Source organism: Brassica rapa, chromosome A08 (assembly GCF_000309985.2).
Source record: "Brassica rapa cultivar Chiifu-401-42 chromosome A08, CAAS_Brap_v3.01, whole genome shotgun sequence".
NCBI classification, from domain to species: Eukaryota; Viridiplantae; Streptophyta; class Magnoliopsida; order Brassicales; family Brassicaceae; genus Brassica; species Brassica rapa.
This window is the reverse complement of record NC_024802.2, coordinates 11,908,592-11,924,737: the sequence shown is the minus strand read 5'-3', so window position 1 is coordinate 11,924,737 and position 16,146 is coordinate 11,908,592. Positions and strand designations below refer to the sequence as shown.

Genomic DNA, 16,146 nt, shown 5'->3' with positions numbered 1-16,146 from the left:
GGCCCACGAGAAATTCATAGTTGGACTATTACATTTCAGACGGATTTTCTGAAATGTAATAGTCCAACTATGAATTTTAAGTAACAAATTTAGTCTTTCTGATTTAGACATTAAATAAAAATTAAATTTTTCTTTTACAAAAGTTAACAGAAATCACTAAAAAATCTTGGTCTTGACAGTGCTTATTTTTCAAAATAGCATAACTGTGTTTTAGTAAATATATTTTAATATGTATTAAGTTGGTTAATGTCGCTATAGATAATAAGAAAACAAAAAAAAAGAATCTTTTGGAATTTATTTGTTAAAAAAAAAGAATTTATTTTCCTTGATATGAATAAACAGACTTGAAGATTATTTTTTGATAAGTACAGACTTGAAGATTTCCTTCTTTTTTTCTTCCAGATTCCTAGTTCGAGTAGGATCCTTAGCTATATATTCATATACAATGATGTATGCCCCTCTTGATCAATTAATTACACACGAGATACAATGTTGACAAGCCATGGCTCGAGATTGGATCTCCTACTGTTGAAAAAACGATTGAGTGTGAAATTTCTGCTACCTGACGATGTTATAGAGCTAATACTAGAGAGACTTCCGGTGATGTCTTTGCTGAGATTCAAGTCCGTATCCAAGAAGTGGAAATCCACAGTAGAGGACCGTCGTTTTCAGGAAAGGCAGTTGCTCTGTCGTAAGCAATCACGAGGTCCAGATTTCCTTTTCATGTCCCTTCGTGATGATGATCAGATCATAAAGCATGCTCCAATAATTTTTTATAGGTCAGAAATAGTTTATAATATGTGGTTCCGTTCTTTGTGCTGGTCGATATGCCACGGTAGTTGTGACAGTCTAGTATGCCTCTATGACATGCGTGTCGGTGTAGTAGTGGCCAATCCCGCCACTAGATGGTATCAAACTTTTCCTCTTGCAAGAATACAACACTATATGTCTAGACACGGAGTGTCTGTCTCCCCAAGTCCTAAGCTTGGATTCGGTAAAGTCAAACTTAACGGCACGTACAAGCCGGTTTTCTTATATAATTCGTTTGGGTTTGGCCTAGACAATGTTACCACTTGTGAGGTTTTCGATGTTAGCACTAATGCTTGGAGGTACGTTCACCCTGCTTCTCTTTATCGGATCAACGCTTACAATAATCCAGTACTGTTCTTTGATGGATCGCTTTATTGGTTAACGGAGCTTGAAGAAAATGTATTATCATTCGATCTTCACAATCAAACTTTTCAAGTAATCTGCAAAGCTCCCATTGCCCATGTGTGTGATCCTTCTAGCGTCTCCATGTGCATCCTTGATAATAGCTTGTTTGTATCTGAGAATAACTGGTCCACCTTAGAGATATGGTCGTTGGATTGTTCAGGCGGCAACACCAAGACATGGAAGAAAATGTGTTCGGTGGATCTAATCAAAAGAGGCTCTTTCTTCAGGGAATGCGCACTCTTACCAATAGCAATCTTGGACAAGACTAAGTTATTACTTGGTGGTCATGAATGCACACATCAACTGGTGATGCATGTTCTTCATACCATAAATGATGAAATACTCTACAGATCTAAGAAACCCATAGATTCTTTTTGTTATATCCAAAGTTTGTTTTCAGCTTTATCAAACTAATTTTCTCTTTCTAATCTAACGCTTTAATGTGACCCTGATCTTCTCCCCTTTGGCTTATTATATGTTTATTACACATTCCTAGTAGTAATGTTTAAAAGTATGTTTATATCACTGTATCATACATGCATTTTAACATCCATTGATAATTTAAAAGACATGTTCACATTTGCTTATGTAACTATGACTTTTTACGTTGTAACTTATAGCATGAACAAGTTTAGTGCATGCTTGTGCAACTAGCTAAGTACCAATTTGATGGATAGTAGTCATGATCATGTGAACGTTGAATCATTCACCAATGCAAGTAATATTACTTTGTTTTTGTTTATTTTAAGCTAATTAATTTCCAAATTGAATATATATAATTGTAATTGTAATTTTGTAACTTTGAGTCTCTTAATTGTAATTTCATAGCAACTGAAAGTATTGAAAATCGTCGTATCATAAATCAATTCAACTCCGGTTTTCTTGCTCAATTCTGCTTTTAATTCAGGTTCGGTCCGGTTATAAATCGAACCGAAAACCAAAGAGGAATAGATCTGGTGTCCGGTTTTAGTGTACCGGAACCAATGTCACATTCCGGTTTGTTTAGTCTTCATCATCAGTGGTGAGTTCTCTCATCTTTGCAAGAGAGTGATGATCGCCGAAGCCGAGACCAAAGACACGATGGAAGAGATACAAACGCAGAAGAAAGAAGAGGAAGAGGATGAGGAAGAAGGTCCTCCTCCGGGATGGGAATCTACAGTTCTTCCTCCTCCTCCTACTCCGATCTCCGCCGTCACCACCGCCGCCGAAATTTCCGGTATTTTGAATGAGTCTGTGTTTAGAGGGTCCGTGAATGATTAAAGATGTCAGCTTTTTATTGTTTTGAGGGGTTGTAGAGATGGCGCAAATGGTGTGTGGATCTTGCAGGCGTTTACTTTCGTATCCCCGAGGAACCAAACACGTCAAGTGTTCTTGCTGTCAGACTGTTAATCTCGTTCTTGAAGGTTACTGCTTCCTTTGTCTCTTTAATTCATTAACTGTGGAATCTTGATGAATGTTCTTGCTGGTTTCGATTCTTTATTCGTCATCATTGCTGCTTAAATCCTTTATCTCTTATGTAAAGTTCTGAGCTTGGTATGGTAGATTCATTCAAAGTGGTGAAATAAGAATGATGTTTGGGTCTCTAGTCCATTATAATTGCTCTCTTATTGACCATTTACCTGATCTTTGATTCTTTATTTGGTTAGTCTTACTTCTCTGGGTTCGAATGTGTGATCACTACTCCACTACTCCGTTACAGTTACTTCAGTAATATCTCCTTAATTGATGAAAATATCCTTCTCTTAGTTGGTTTATAATCAATGGCTCATTCTTTGTGTACAGCTTACCAGGTTGGTCAGGTGAAGTGTAGCAATTGCGAACTTCTCTTGATGTATCCTTATGGAGCTCCATCTGTCAGATGTTCCTCCTGCAAATCTGTCACAGACATCAGAGTATGTTTTATGTTCCTCTTGCAAGCATGTTTACTTGTTTTTGCTTATGGTTTCATCAATCACTGATAAAGCTATAAGCTGGATCTGTTTTGATCTCTTAAGAAACCTTATACCGATCCTTTTTTGTGTTTTCATCATGTCTACAAATGTCCAATTGTGTCTGCTCGAGTCCTACTAATTGTGAACTGACAATTCTTTGAAAGAGTCTTCTTATACATTTAAAGTAATTTTTACTTTTATTTTTCATATGTAAAATTTCAGGAAGACAACAAACGACCTCCATGGTCTGTGCTGCAAGGACCGCTCAAAACTTTCAGCAGTGTCCGGTGAGGAGACTAAGCTTAAACCGTTTTTTTTTGGGCCAAATGTGAATCAGTTTAATGACAAAACTTGTCATAATGTTAAAAGGATAAATGAAACAAATGTCATCTTCAATAATAATCATTAGATTACCATTCTTTCAAATACTCTGTTCACCTGCTCATTTACTCTATATAGATCACAGCTCAACTATAAATATATTGATGGGGTCCTCTTAGGCCTAATGACCTATGTCCTCTACAGAGAGACAAGAAAGGCTGTATGGTGAACTAAATTGTCAACAAAACCAATTTAATGGTGGAGTCTAATTAATCAACCCTAAAATTTAATGTAACCTTGGACAAAACATTGTTTTATTAATCTGACATCTGCATATATTTTTGAGCAAGACGGACGATATAGTTGTGCTAAATTAATGAGTGGGCCTTATGGAATAGAACAATGTTATAACGCCACAAGTTAGTTTTCCTTTGATGAAATAATCATTAGCAAAAGAATAAAAAGAAAACCCTCTTTTCGTGCAACAAGAAAATCCTCTTTTTTAATGGAATACTAGATTTTGATCCGCGCTTAGAAAGCGCGGATTTATTTTTGAAAGTAAATAAAATTTTAATATGTGATTCAATATAAGATAGTGTATATGTCTAGAAAAATTTGTCCAGAACTGAAGAACCGAAACCAAACCAAATTCATATTTTCACTTTAATGGACATATTTTTTTGTCTTTAAGATCATACTCATATCAGAAATAGAAGAAGACAGTTAATAAATATGGTGGTAGAAGACGAAAGTGGCCGTTAGCAATGTTAATGTGTATCAAATTCTAATATAGAGTTTTTTTTTTTTTACTATTTCTAATATAGAGTTATGTTGAGGAAATTGTATGATAGTAGTTTTCAAAAAAAAAAAAAATTATATGCTAGTGGGGATAAGGGCTCCGCATAATACGCGTTGTAAGTCGATGAATATAGGTTTTTCATGAACATTACGTATGTTTTCAATTTAGCGTTTGTATATATGAGAGGTAAGGGTTCCCACGTTAAGTATCAAGCGTTGTTAGTCTATATATGCCAAATGACCATTATACCATTAATGAAGGGTATTTGCTTCTGTGAAAACACAATGGCAATTTAAGTAATATTCCACGGTATATTAAGGTTAATTGTTAGCAATGATCCTAAATTAATAATATTGATCACCCAACTATCAGTAGACTAAAATTGAATTTTGTTTCACCCAACTTTAGGTAGATTTTGTAAGCTATCGTGAAAACATCTGTTAAAAAACAATTGCTAACTCTACAATCACTTTTTTGGTGAAGTAATCATTAATTTTGAAAATTATATTTCATTTGCCATTTGTCAACAATAGTTTACCGTCTCATAGATTTTTCATTTGTTCTTGATTTTTCTTAGCTGAAAAACAAATATCTTTCGTTTCGATGTATTTTTTTTGGTAGACAGATCTTTTTATTTTATCTTTTGGCTTGGTTATACATTTTTGTGTAGTTTTGTTAGTGGTCTTTCTTCGTTTCGTCTAGTTGTCTCTTGTAAACATGCCATTAGTTTTAAATCTTGTCAACATTTTTCTTTTTTTTTATATTAAATCTAGAAACAAACTAACTACATCGAAACGAAACAAACCGAGTTTTTTGTCTTGGTTATATTTAATCTAGAATCTCGTTTAGTTCTGGGCTTATTATTCGAAACCCGAAAACCAAACCAAAACCAAACCGAAAAAACTAAGACCGAAATCGGACCGGAAATTACAAAACGCGAATGGTTCCTATATTTCCAAACCCAAAAATCCGAAACCAAACCGGTACTGAATCGAGAACCAAACTTATACCCGAATATTTTGAATATATTAAAAATATTAATTTTTTTTAGTTTTAGTATATATAAAATATAATTTATAAATAAGAAAAATCTAAAAAAATCTGAATTACCCGAATATTTTTTGTTTTCTCTGGGTTTAACTCGAATTTTTGGGATTTTTTAGGACTTTAGACCCAAATCAAACCCGAAGTATTTATAATACGGCTCCACTTCAGGTTTATAAAATAATAGAAACCCAACCCGAACCTGACATTACCCAAACCAATCTGAAAAATGTCTGGTTTCTAAACGGTTCCTAAACATCCCAATCCAAATAACCCGAAAAATGAATAAACCGAACCGATCCAAACCAAAAAATTTGAATTTCCATGACTAATTTCGTTATATAAATAAATCTAGTTTATGAAATTTCAGGATTTTCTCCGAAACAAAATAACTATTAAATTTATTTTGGGTTGAAAATTTTGAGCTATGTTAACTTGAAGATGTGTGCTTAGATGTTGAGCTAGAATTTAGTTTCAGACTTAAGTTTCAAAAAATTAAACATTAATCGTTGATTGTCCAGGTATAGGTCCTAACTTCTCTTTTTGAGTTTACGTTCATGAAAATTTCTAGTTTTATCTCCATCTTATAAATTCAATCTTATATGTTACTATTCCATCTATTTCTAAAAAATCATTGTTTTGCAAGAAAAAAAACTTTTATTCTTAAAAGATACATTTTCAACATTTTATGAATTAATAATGGTAAATACTAATTTTTTAAAATAATAATTATATTTATTAAATTACTATAGGTTGGAAATTATTGAAAATGGTTAATAATAGTATGTTTATTACCAAATTTCATTGTGTTTTTAATATGTAGGAACATACAAAATATTTATCTTTAGAAAGGAAGTATTAAATTAATATTAATATATGGAAACAGAAAAAATGAGTATCACCCAAAGACTAAACTTGAATTTTGTTTTACCAAACTTTTGGTAAATTTCAAACGTGTTTCTTACTCCCTAAGTTCTTTTATAAGTGATGTTTTAGCATTTTGATTTTGTTTCAAAATATTAGTTGTTTCTAAAAATTTAGGCAAATGATAATAAAAAGTGACTGTTCATCTAAACTATTAAAAGTGAAGTACAAATGGAAATTAGCCCTTAATTATATTTGTTAATTACAAGTTGTGCCATTGGTTTTTACTTAAATAATCAAATTAAGGGAATATTCGTAATATATTACCAACTTAAATGCAAGCCAATGAATGCTAAACATTTAAACGCTATTTTAACCTCACCAGTCACCACCACATTATATATGGGTCGTTCCCATTTAGTTAAATTTCACGTGAGTTATAAAATTATATTGCTAACTATTCAGTTAGTATACTTTTTGCATATATTATCGTCCACTTTGACATTTTTTACATGTCAACTGAACATTATCTTTTAAACTCTATTGAACATTATATATTCTGTATTTTTTTTATACATACCTATAGTACACAATAGAACTTTCCTATTTTTAAGTGTTTATTACATTTTACATTTATTTTTTCACTCTTACTAATTACTTCACTAATTTATATAATTATAAAAATTTAAAATCATTTATTTTACGTGTTAACATAATAATTTTACAAGTTTGAATGAAACTGCTTCATTCATGACAAAAATTCAAACATGTTAACAAATAGTTTTCATTTGTTACAGATATGGATATTCAAATATACATACTTATACTTATCAGTTTTCTGGGTATCAGATTTTAAAATTAAACTCCGTTTAAATATTATAAATTTACGGCTGAGGTTTAAGTCAAATTCTTCCGGATCCGATTAGGTTTGTAGGAACCTAAAAATATTTCAATAACCTATATATATATATTTAATATATTATTAAATAATTTATAAAAGATAAAATAATCTCGCACGGGTGTACGGGGTCAAGTTCTAGCTAATCCTTATATCATGATATGTTGTAATAATGGTCTTGAGTGAGTTTTCTTCAAAAAAAAAAGGTCTTGGGTAAATTAAGTATATACAAATGTTAGAATAGATATTGTATTAGTCTCCTAAATTTGTGTGAAAATCTGTATAATGTCACTTAAAAGAACAAAGGGAATATGTATGAACATGCAAAAACATGAAACATAGAAAGTTTTAAATTAAAGTCAGTTCTCGCAAATAATTTTCTTAAGTTTTTGTTACCAAAACCTTTTAAAAAGTAAAATGATCATAACAGTATTTTTTATTTTGAAATTTTTGAATATCAATTTTTTATTTTTTTTAATTCGAAATTATTTTTATAAAAAAACTAGATTAGTTAACCTAGAGTATAAATATATATTTACCATTTAATAAAAAAACTAAAAATTGATACCCTAGGAATTTCTTATAAATTAATATTAACATATAGAAACAAACGAACAAAAAAAAAGAGTTTCCTCCGACTTTTGGTAGTTTTTTTATCTCTACTAGTTTATCGTGAAAACATCTGTCAAAAATGCCCTCCAAAATTTAAACTTAATTTAAACGTTCTGTCCATCTTTAGTTAACCACATGCTTCAATTAAATGTGGCCAAGTGGGGAAAATATATCTGTACAGTCCCTCAACAAGTTACGGAAGTGATGGAGACAGACACAAGAGACTTTCTAGTGAAGTGCGGGCATTAAAGTGATCTTCACACGCTAAACTCCACGACTCAATGCCTTAACTGTATTACATATCTTCCTCCTATTTAATGCTCTTATCTATTTATATTCAATCCAACTTTCTCACCAAACCCACTTTAACCAAGATAACAAACATGTTTACAAAACCGATCATTTTAGCTTCCCTTCTCCTCATCGTCTTCGTCTCTGCAACTCACTCAGCTCGTCACAAGAGCGGAAACGATGGTTCAGGATTCGGAGGTGTACCTGGATTTGACGGAATACCCGGATTCGGAAACGGGTTCCCGGGGACCGGAGTGGGCGGTGGATACGGCGGAGGGTACGGTGGTCCGAGCGGTGGGTTTGGAAAGGGAGGTGTGGTGAGGCCAACGGTGACTTGTAGAGTGAAAGGTCCTTGTAACGGCAAGAAGCTGAGGTGTCCGGCTAAGTGTTTCAGCTCTTTTAGCCGCTCAGGGAAAGGATACGGCGGTGGAGGAGGAGGTGGTGGATGCACTATGGATTGTAAGAAGAAATGTATTGCTTATTGTTAAAATAAGAAAGATCACATCTTTTATAATATGTAGTCATTACAATGATTATATATTGCCTATGTTGTAGTTGATGATCGTAAGGAACCTTTTGTCTGGATTCGGTTGTAGTAGCTTTTATATGCATGATATATGGTTTGTGATGATGAATAAATGAGGAAACTTGGCGGTTTTCTCAATCTGTGTTTGTTATATGAGAGAGGTCACGAGTTTTCTTACGATTTGACCTTATTATAATGATTTTGGTCGCATTGAGATTTCCAACGAATTACATAAGAACAAAGACCATTACCATTGCTCAATGTTATAGTTTTAAGGTTGTTTGTTATGGCTTCATCATGATCTTCGTAGACAGGGATTGTAACATCATGAACACCATCAGTACATGTTACGGTTCCAAATTAAGTAACCAGTGTTGCCTTTATGGTTCAGTTTAGCTCCCCAATGTCAAAAAGAAAGAAACAAACAATGTCATTATGATCTATGGACGATCCCTACTTTTAGTTTCTTTCAGTTTTATTAGACTTTTTGTTATGCAAGTTTTTTCAGGCTTTGGCTTTGAATTTGTCTAAAGTAGTAGTATTTTTTTCTGAACTTCAGGAAACACATTACAAGTCTAGAATCCACAGCATTTAGGTTCTTAAAACTCAAGGTTTTCTACCTCAGCTCTTCTCTCAACGTTACGTAAAGCAAACACATTCTCAGGAAAATAAATATCTCTCAGGTCTAGAATCCAGAGTTCATGGTGGTTCTTCCATGAATAAGAAGCAGCTTCCTCAAAACTTGAAATCCTTCTTTTTCTTGCCTTCCTTATCACGCTTCCTTTTCTTCGAATTCTGTAACCATTCCACCAAGTTATATTATATACACAGACTAAAAGAAAAGGTTAATCAATAGTATATATCGAAAGTCATTTAATTACCTCAGCAACCATGTCACTGAAGTCCTCTGGCTTATTGCGTAGTTTCTCCTCTTCTCTTGCTTCCTCATACCTTCCAAAATCACACGATGCAAAGTTTAGAACACTATTATTCATCTTATAAAGTCATATGTCGAGTTTACAATAAAAACAAGTATTTACTTGGCAGGCAACACATTCTCCAGGGCGTCCAACTCTTCTGGCTGTAAGCTGACGTCCACACGATCTGTCTTTTGTCCTTTCAGCAAATCAACCTGATCATAATAGACACAAATTGCATAAATTAGCTACTTGTCATAAAGCTAACACCAAAGCATCAGATATACAACATAACTAAATGTTACTGGCAATTCTCTAAACACACACAAGACTCGGAGATTACTAAACTTAAACGACATTTTGACCAAAATCAACAGTGAATTGCTATCAAATAAGTATTTGGAATCGATTGCTTACCCTTTTGGCTCCCGGCTTGTCTTGAGTACCAGTTTTAATAACGTATGTGTGTGTGGGTGCCAGCAAAGTTCCAGGAGCAACACTCTCTCCCTTTTCTTCAAGTACCTTCACAAATAAATAAATAACAAGCATTAAGGAACCAACCAAAAAAGCGTTAACTGTGAAATATCCTTGACATCAAAATAAGAGAATATCCACCGAAAGGTGGTTGATAAAGTGAACCTATCAATCAAAAGTAGATTTCCCACCTGATATAGAGCCCTATCGGGTTCCTTTCTCTGCTCCTTACGAAGTTCAATTGCATCCGGAGTCTCAATGCCAGTGGGAGTGCTGAAAAAGGGGGGAAAATCATTCAGTTTCATACTTCTGTTATATGATAAGCAAACAAAATACAAATACACCACATCGTTTAAGGTAAAACAATACCTTGACATCGTATCAACCGATTCCATGCCGTCTTCTAGTTCCTCTTCATCCATCTCCTCTTCTTGTTCCTCTTCTTCCTCCTCCTCCTCTTCTTCTTCTTCCTCCTCCAAATCACCCCAGTGCTTGCTCTTATCAATAGGCTCATCCTAATATCACGATAAAAACAACCCATCAATAAGTACCACAAAATTTGAAGATTTTGAATTAGTTCAATAGGAAGCTTAGGTGTTCCACTTATGCTGGCTTCCTTCCACGTATAAATATAGAGTTTTAAAACAGAACAGAGGGATGTTAAAAAAAGCTACCTCATAGTTAGGCTGATCTTGCTGCTGGACGCCAAAGACATCTCCATACAATGGACGCCCAAACTAAATAACACAAACCATGGGCAGCAACAAAAATGTGTTAGTGAATGGCATGGAAAAGTAAATTAAAAGAAGGATCCAGATAAATAAAAAACAAAGTTACCTCATCAACTGGAGGTTTTCCCCAGCCACCCGCATGATAACCAAAGCTAGCTCCTTGTGGAATAGGAGCATTAAGACCAGGAATTTTAAGATGTGGGTACGAAGGGGGAGGTCCATATCTCTGTCGGAGAAGGAGGTTTCAGAAAAAAAATCAATTACATTTCAATCAGAATAATCACAAAGACAAGTCACAGAAAACTTACCTGCATATTAATTAGCCACGGGGGAGGTGCGCCTTCACCCATACCAAGAGCTTCTTTTAAGCCATGCGACAATGTCCCTGGTTTCGTTTCCCTCAGTTTTACCTATTTCCCAAATGAGTGCAATTAGATTCATGTACACAACGCAATAAACACAAGTAGCAAGTAGTGTAATAAATCATAATAGAGGTAAAATATGTCACGAGGAAATACCTCAAATTCTTTCCCTTCAAAATATAAATCCCCAAGAGCTGACAGCTTAGGCTTTGTTTGGTATTTGAAAAATGCATCATGGAGAACCTGAGATACGAAGGTATATCTTCCCTTATCAGTTAAAGAACATACATCAACATATGCAGACTAAACACGAGTAGTTATAGAGGCAAAACCTGGTAGTCAATGTCCATCTTCCCCATCTTTGGTTGCATTCGCTCCCGTTGCTTCTGCTTCAACTTTTTACCGTCTTCTTTCTCAATGTAAGCCTGCACAAGAACCAATAAAAATTAGCTATAGCTAGTAGAAGCATTTAGCGACTTCCACCTAAACAAATCCAACAAAAAATGATAGAGAATAACTTAGATTTTGAAATTTTTATACGGCAACAAATAAGAACGACTAGATTGTATAACTGAGACTGAGAAGAAAGAGAATTCGTCAAAAGCACAGAAGAAATGGCCATTCGCATCCAGAAATCTAGCGGAGTGGGTAAAAAAGTGAAGCCACTGCCTAGACAAAAGCTTAAGTTTCATATTCATTTTTATATATGCAAAGTAGAAGGGAAATAGGGAGATGTTTAAAATCGTTATAATGCAGATCAATAAAAGAGTAAAATCACGCGGTGATAAGATACCTGTCTAATTTTTTGAATTCCGGTTGCAGCAATGAAATCAGGAAGATGAAATGGCGCCTTCTCTATACCACGCTTTCCCTGCAAAATTGAAGCCACACTTAGACGCCACCAACTAAAGAAAGAGAGAGCAAGCAATATAATAATAGCATTCAACGCAAAGAAACGTGACTGAATCCTAATAGTACTAAAAGCCAGATGCATCTAACAGGAAGATCACTAAAATGCCCACGAAAACAGAAAGTTAAGTTTCAGACAGGGAAAATCCCACCCAATTGATAAACAAAACGCTTTCCCAGAGAATTATCAAACGTCTCCAAAACATAAACACCTAATATTTCATGCATAGAAAAAAAAAAATCAAGAGTCCTCTTCAGTTACACCTACAAGTCCAGGCTCCATGGTTATCACTTATCACAGACGTTCTCCTGCAAGAGGCACATATATATGTATAAGGAAACTTAATTTGCATGACGAGTGCTATCCCTGTTGATATACATACAATTCCCCTATGTGCCACACCCACAAATCACAGAAACATATAACTAGCTACAGAAACCATTACTTAAAATATCACAAACCTGCAAATATTTTCTCTTCTGGGACCAATGTCTTGGAACAGGAACTGTATTCCGATACGACTTTAAGAACACCAACAACTTTGGGTCTGCTGAAGTAGCGTCCCAGACCTGAAAACATTAACACAGAAGTTAGAAATAAATAAGCATCCAAAACAGCTATAGAGGGATACACAAAGAACATGATTTTCCCTAAGAAAGATATGGGATGCCATGCAACTGAGACCATAACATGTAAACATTAAATTCTAAGCTATTAGAGGATAATCATAACAAAAATGTACAAGGTGTAGAGCATTACTACAAGATTATAGAATGTAGATCGGCGACGGTATAGTATACAAAAAAACTGACTCACGCATCCTATCAACAGTAAATATATATTTCAATGACGAAACAGCAGAGTATGAATGCAAAGTCATGAATAAAGCAAATTTGAGATGTTACTAAGAATGAGAGACGAAGACACAAGAGGTTTATAATGCATGCTAAAGGATAGCAAAACCAGCACTAGGCGGGTACCAACAACAGAGAGAAGAAAAGATAGGAAAAAGCTTCAAAATATAAATGCATCCTTACCTCAACAACATCAGGCCTAGCGGACACCTGCTTCAGCTCAGCAATCTTCATCCTCCGTTCAAGCTGAGAAAACAAACAAAAAAATCAGGATTTTAGAAATCTTACAAAACATGCGCCTATCAAGATAAGATCAAGAAACTAACTAGAGAGTAAAGATTAGACCTTTTTCTGCTTGTTAGAGATACCCTTTTCTTTTTGTTCATTGCCCTGATCTTCCTCGTCTTCTGAATCTGAATTAACCTTCTTTTTCACATCTTTATTCTCCTCAGATTCATCCTTCTTAGCGTCGTCCTAGTAAAACAATCACGGTTCATTAAAAATCTAAGCACTGACGAGCTAAAAAGCCAAAAGAAAAGAGTCCTACCTCAGAGGCAACAAGTTCCTTGAAACTGAACTTCTCAAAGATTTGCTTAAACTCATCGCTAAAACCATCCTCGAGTTCAGGCTGCTCTGGAACATACTCAATCTCAACCTGCTCAGATACAAACAAAGATCAGCAAAAAAAAATCACAAACCCTAGAAAATCTCCAATCCCATGAAACGAGTGGGGGGAAAGTTAACACGAAGCCTACCTGTGGCTGCGGATCTGCGTTCTCCTTGGAATCAGAAGCACCAGAAACGTCCGCTTCTTCTGCATCGGCACGAGATGCTTTGTTGTTCTTCTTCTGCTTCCGCCTGCGGCGGCGACGGTCGCTCTCACGCGATTTCTTCGAGGAAGGGATAACGTTACCGTTGGAAGCGTCTCCGTTCGGAACGACGCTGTTAACGTGCGGGACGGTGGTTGATTCGACGGTCATGTTCGGCGATGGCGGCGATGCAAAGTGAGAGAGAACTCTGGAGAAGAGAAGATATTTATTTATCTGCGATTCTATTTTCGGATCGGTTTGGTACAGTTCGGTTAATTAGTAAGTCGGTTCCGGTTCGTTGGACTTAATTTGATTATTGTTTGGATCGGATTAGCTTTTCTTGCAATTTGAAGAAGTCAAGGCAACGAATGGGCCCATCGGCCCATCACATCTTACTTGTTTATCGAAATTCTGTTTGTTATTTTTTCTTTTTAACAGTGATGTTCTGCAGCCGGTAGTCGCTCTTACGATCTTTCCGCAACCCGAAGTCACCGCTGACCCGAAGCCAGTCAGCGCTAATACTTTTAAGTGGCGTAAAGCACTCCGTAGCCACATAGAGTTTAGGGGCGAATCAAACCCAGGGACGCGCAGCCAAACAGCTTGACGCTTAACTCTACTGGGTACATGTTTGTTATCCCTTGCCATTTAAACTTTTAATTTTACTTTTGTTCAGAAAAGATTCGATTTTGATTACTGAATAATACAAATGAGTTAAGTTTTGTTTTCATTTTGTGGTCTTTATATATTAAGATAATACAAATGAGTTAAGTTTTGTTAGTACGTATTAAAAATCTAGTTCGAATCTAATGTCGCCAGTGATGTTTATCGTATGTTTTTTTTAAGTGTACATGTTCACTTTCATTTATCTGAAAATTTGATACAATATTACTGAATTTTGTAAAATAAATAATAATCTAAATATACTCCATAAATATATAGTGCCTATTTATACAGCAGAAAATTAGAATGTAACGGTTATTTTTTTGTCAACTTGTATTTATTAATATAATCAAATTGTATACGGCCAATACAAATAATCTACCAACCATATAGGTGGTGTATGAAATATTAAAACATTATTTTTCTCGTTTGTGATACGTTTAGAAAGAACATCCGCTGCCATATTCCGTTTTCTATTAACAGTTCCCATCGAATAATTAGTTAACAAGGACATCCAACGGCAAATATCATATAAGATATCATATTACCTAATTGAATATGCTCTAATACCACAGTGTTGATGATTCGATCAAGTGATCTGAACTATCACCTTCAAACCATATCTGTCTCTATCCATTAATCCAAACATGTTGCAGAACATGAAGAAACGTAAGCGCTTCTGCTTGTAAAGGAGACATTACGTTTACTAGTTTGATCATTCCTGATTTCAGAAACACTGCACATTCTTCTCGGACAATCCATCCAATCCCAACAGTATATTCTTTATGTCTGTTACTACTATCAAAGTTCCATTTTAATCAATTTGCAGGCGGAGATTCCCACTGTGACCACCTAACAAGACGTGGAGCATTTAATTTCGCTGATACAAAATTACTATTCTATTCATCATTTTCGTCAAGTGCACGTCGAGCATCTTCCATAGGATGTAAATTTCATTTAGCAAATAAAACCTTGTTTCCGGATTTCCAAATATACCAAATCACCCATAAAGAAAGTTTGCAGATTTGAGTAGCAGTATCTTGCCTTTTAAGAAGAGTGAATAAGGTAGCAATGTTCTGTTCCAACTCAGCAGATTGAATGTCATCTAGCAGATGACCAGAGCATTTCCAAGTTGCAAGAGCATGAGGACACAGAAAAAGAACATGATTAATGGTTTCTTCATTCATACAACACCTCTCACATATTTATTAATTAGGGTAAACCCGTCGTGGGAGGGGGGGGGCGAGTACATAAATTAATAACACAAATTATTATAAACTTTTATTTTACTTTTAACTAAAAATACCATTAAGGTTCATAATTGTTTACAATAATTTTATCTACGTATTTTAAAATTTATTTTAGAAATTATTGTTTTTCTCCTTTCTTCTAAGTAAATAATTTTTTGGTCGTCTCCCCATAATATTTTTCCATTGTGTTTTTGCATTCGTGTTTCAAGATGATTATTATTTTAAGTTCATGTAATCCACTTTTGAAAACCTAGACATCTTTGGACTGGTAACCGTTCTCAAGATTTGACGGAATATGTGTTGGGATATCCATTTTGCTTACCACTCTTGTGATTTAACGTACAAAGGATTATTTTGGATCCTAGACTAACCAAAATTACATGAGAGCTCTGTGGATGTTCATTATCGTTCTTTATCCAAGAGACTGTTTAAGTTTTGATAAATAACCAATTCTATGGCAGAATTATTTTAAACTTAAAGAGGTATTTGTTTCCTAATGCAGGGACTTCTTGGTGAGTTTTTGTATCAAATTTAAAGATCCAAGGTTGGAGGTGTATCAAGTATAATGGTGGTATGTATACCAATGGACTTCTCGAGACATTATCATTATATATTCTTTATGGTGCTCTTAAAAGAAATTAACATTTTCTGGTGATCTTTTTGTAGTTGATTGATAAG

At 34.6% G+C, this 16,146-nt stretch overlaps 3 protein-coding genes across 4 annotated transcripts; 2 read left to right on the top strand and 1 right to left on the bottom strand.

The window, feature by feature from the left end:
* Window positions 1–434: 434 nt before the first annotated feature.
* Window positions 435–3,572, top strand: LOC103834185 (protein LOL2). Of its 2 annotated transcripts, XM_009110242.2 has the most exons (4): window positions 2,184–2,431; window positions 2,511–2,618; window positions 2,998–3,107; window positions 3,369–3,572. In XM_009110242.2, exons 1-4 carry the CDS (start codon window positions 2,266–2,268, stop codon window positions 3,435–3,437), a joined length of 453 nt encoding a protein of 150 aa, XP_009108490.1. In that variant the 5' UTR covers window positions 2,184–2,265; the 3' UTR covers window positions 3,438–3,572. The 2 variants fall into 2 exon arrangements, 1 of the variants encoding a protein (XP_009108490.1); XR_004450564.1 differs by lacking the exon at window positions 3,369–3,572 and having other exon boundaries at window positions 435–2,431.
* Window positions 3,573–7,887: 4,315 nt separating this feature from the next.
* On the top strand, window positions 7,888–8,700 carry LOC103834184 (ATP-dependent RNA helicase A). Its single transcript, XM_009110241.3, has one exon. It carries the CDS (start codon window positions 8,002–8,004, stop codon window positions 8,461–8,463), a length of 462 nt encoding a protein of 153 aa, XP_009108489.1. The 5' UTR covers window positions 7,888–8,001; the 3' UTR covers window positions 8,464–8,700.
* Window positions 8,701–9,023: 323 nt separating this feature from the next.
* On the bottom strand, window positions 9,024–13,776 carry LOC103834183 (splicing factor 3B subunit 2). Its single transcript, XM_009110240.3, has 17 exons — window positions 13,505–13,776; window positions 13,297–13,404; window positions 13,095–13,223; window positions 12,933–12,995; window positions 12,357–12,464; window positions 11,779–11,856; window positions 11,318–11,410; window positions 11,142–11,228; window positions 10,932–11,033; window positions 10,730–10,849; window positions 10,567–10,629; window positions 10,262–10,407; window positions 10,084–10,165; window positions 9,836–9,940; window positions 9,542–9,633; window positions 9,383–9,452; window positions 9,024–9,296 (listed from the first exon to the last, which is right to left on the bottom strand). Exons 1-17 carry the CDS (start codon window positions 13,727–13,729, stop codon window positions 9,237–9,239), a joined length of 1,731 nt encoding a protein of 576 aa, XP_009108488.1. The 5' UTR covers window positions 13,730–13,776; the 3' UTR covers window positions 9,024–9,236.
* Window positions 13,777–16,146: the final 2,370 nt, after the last annotated feature.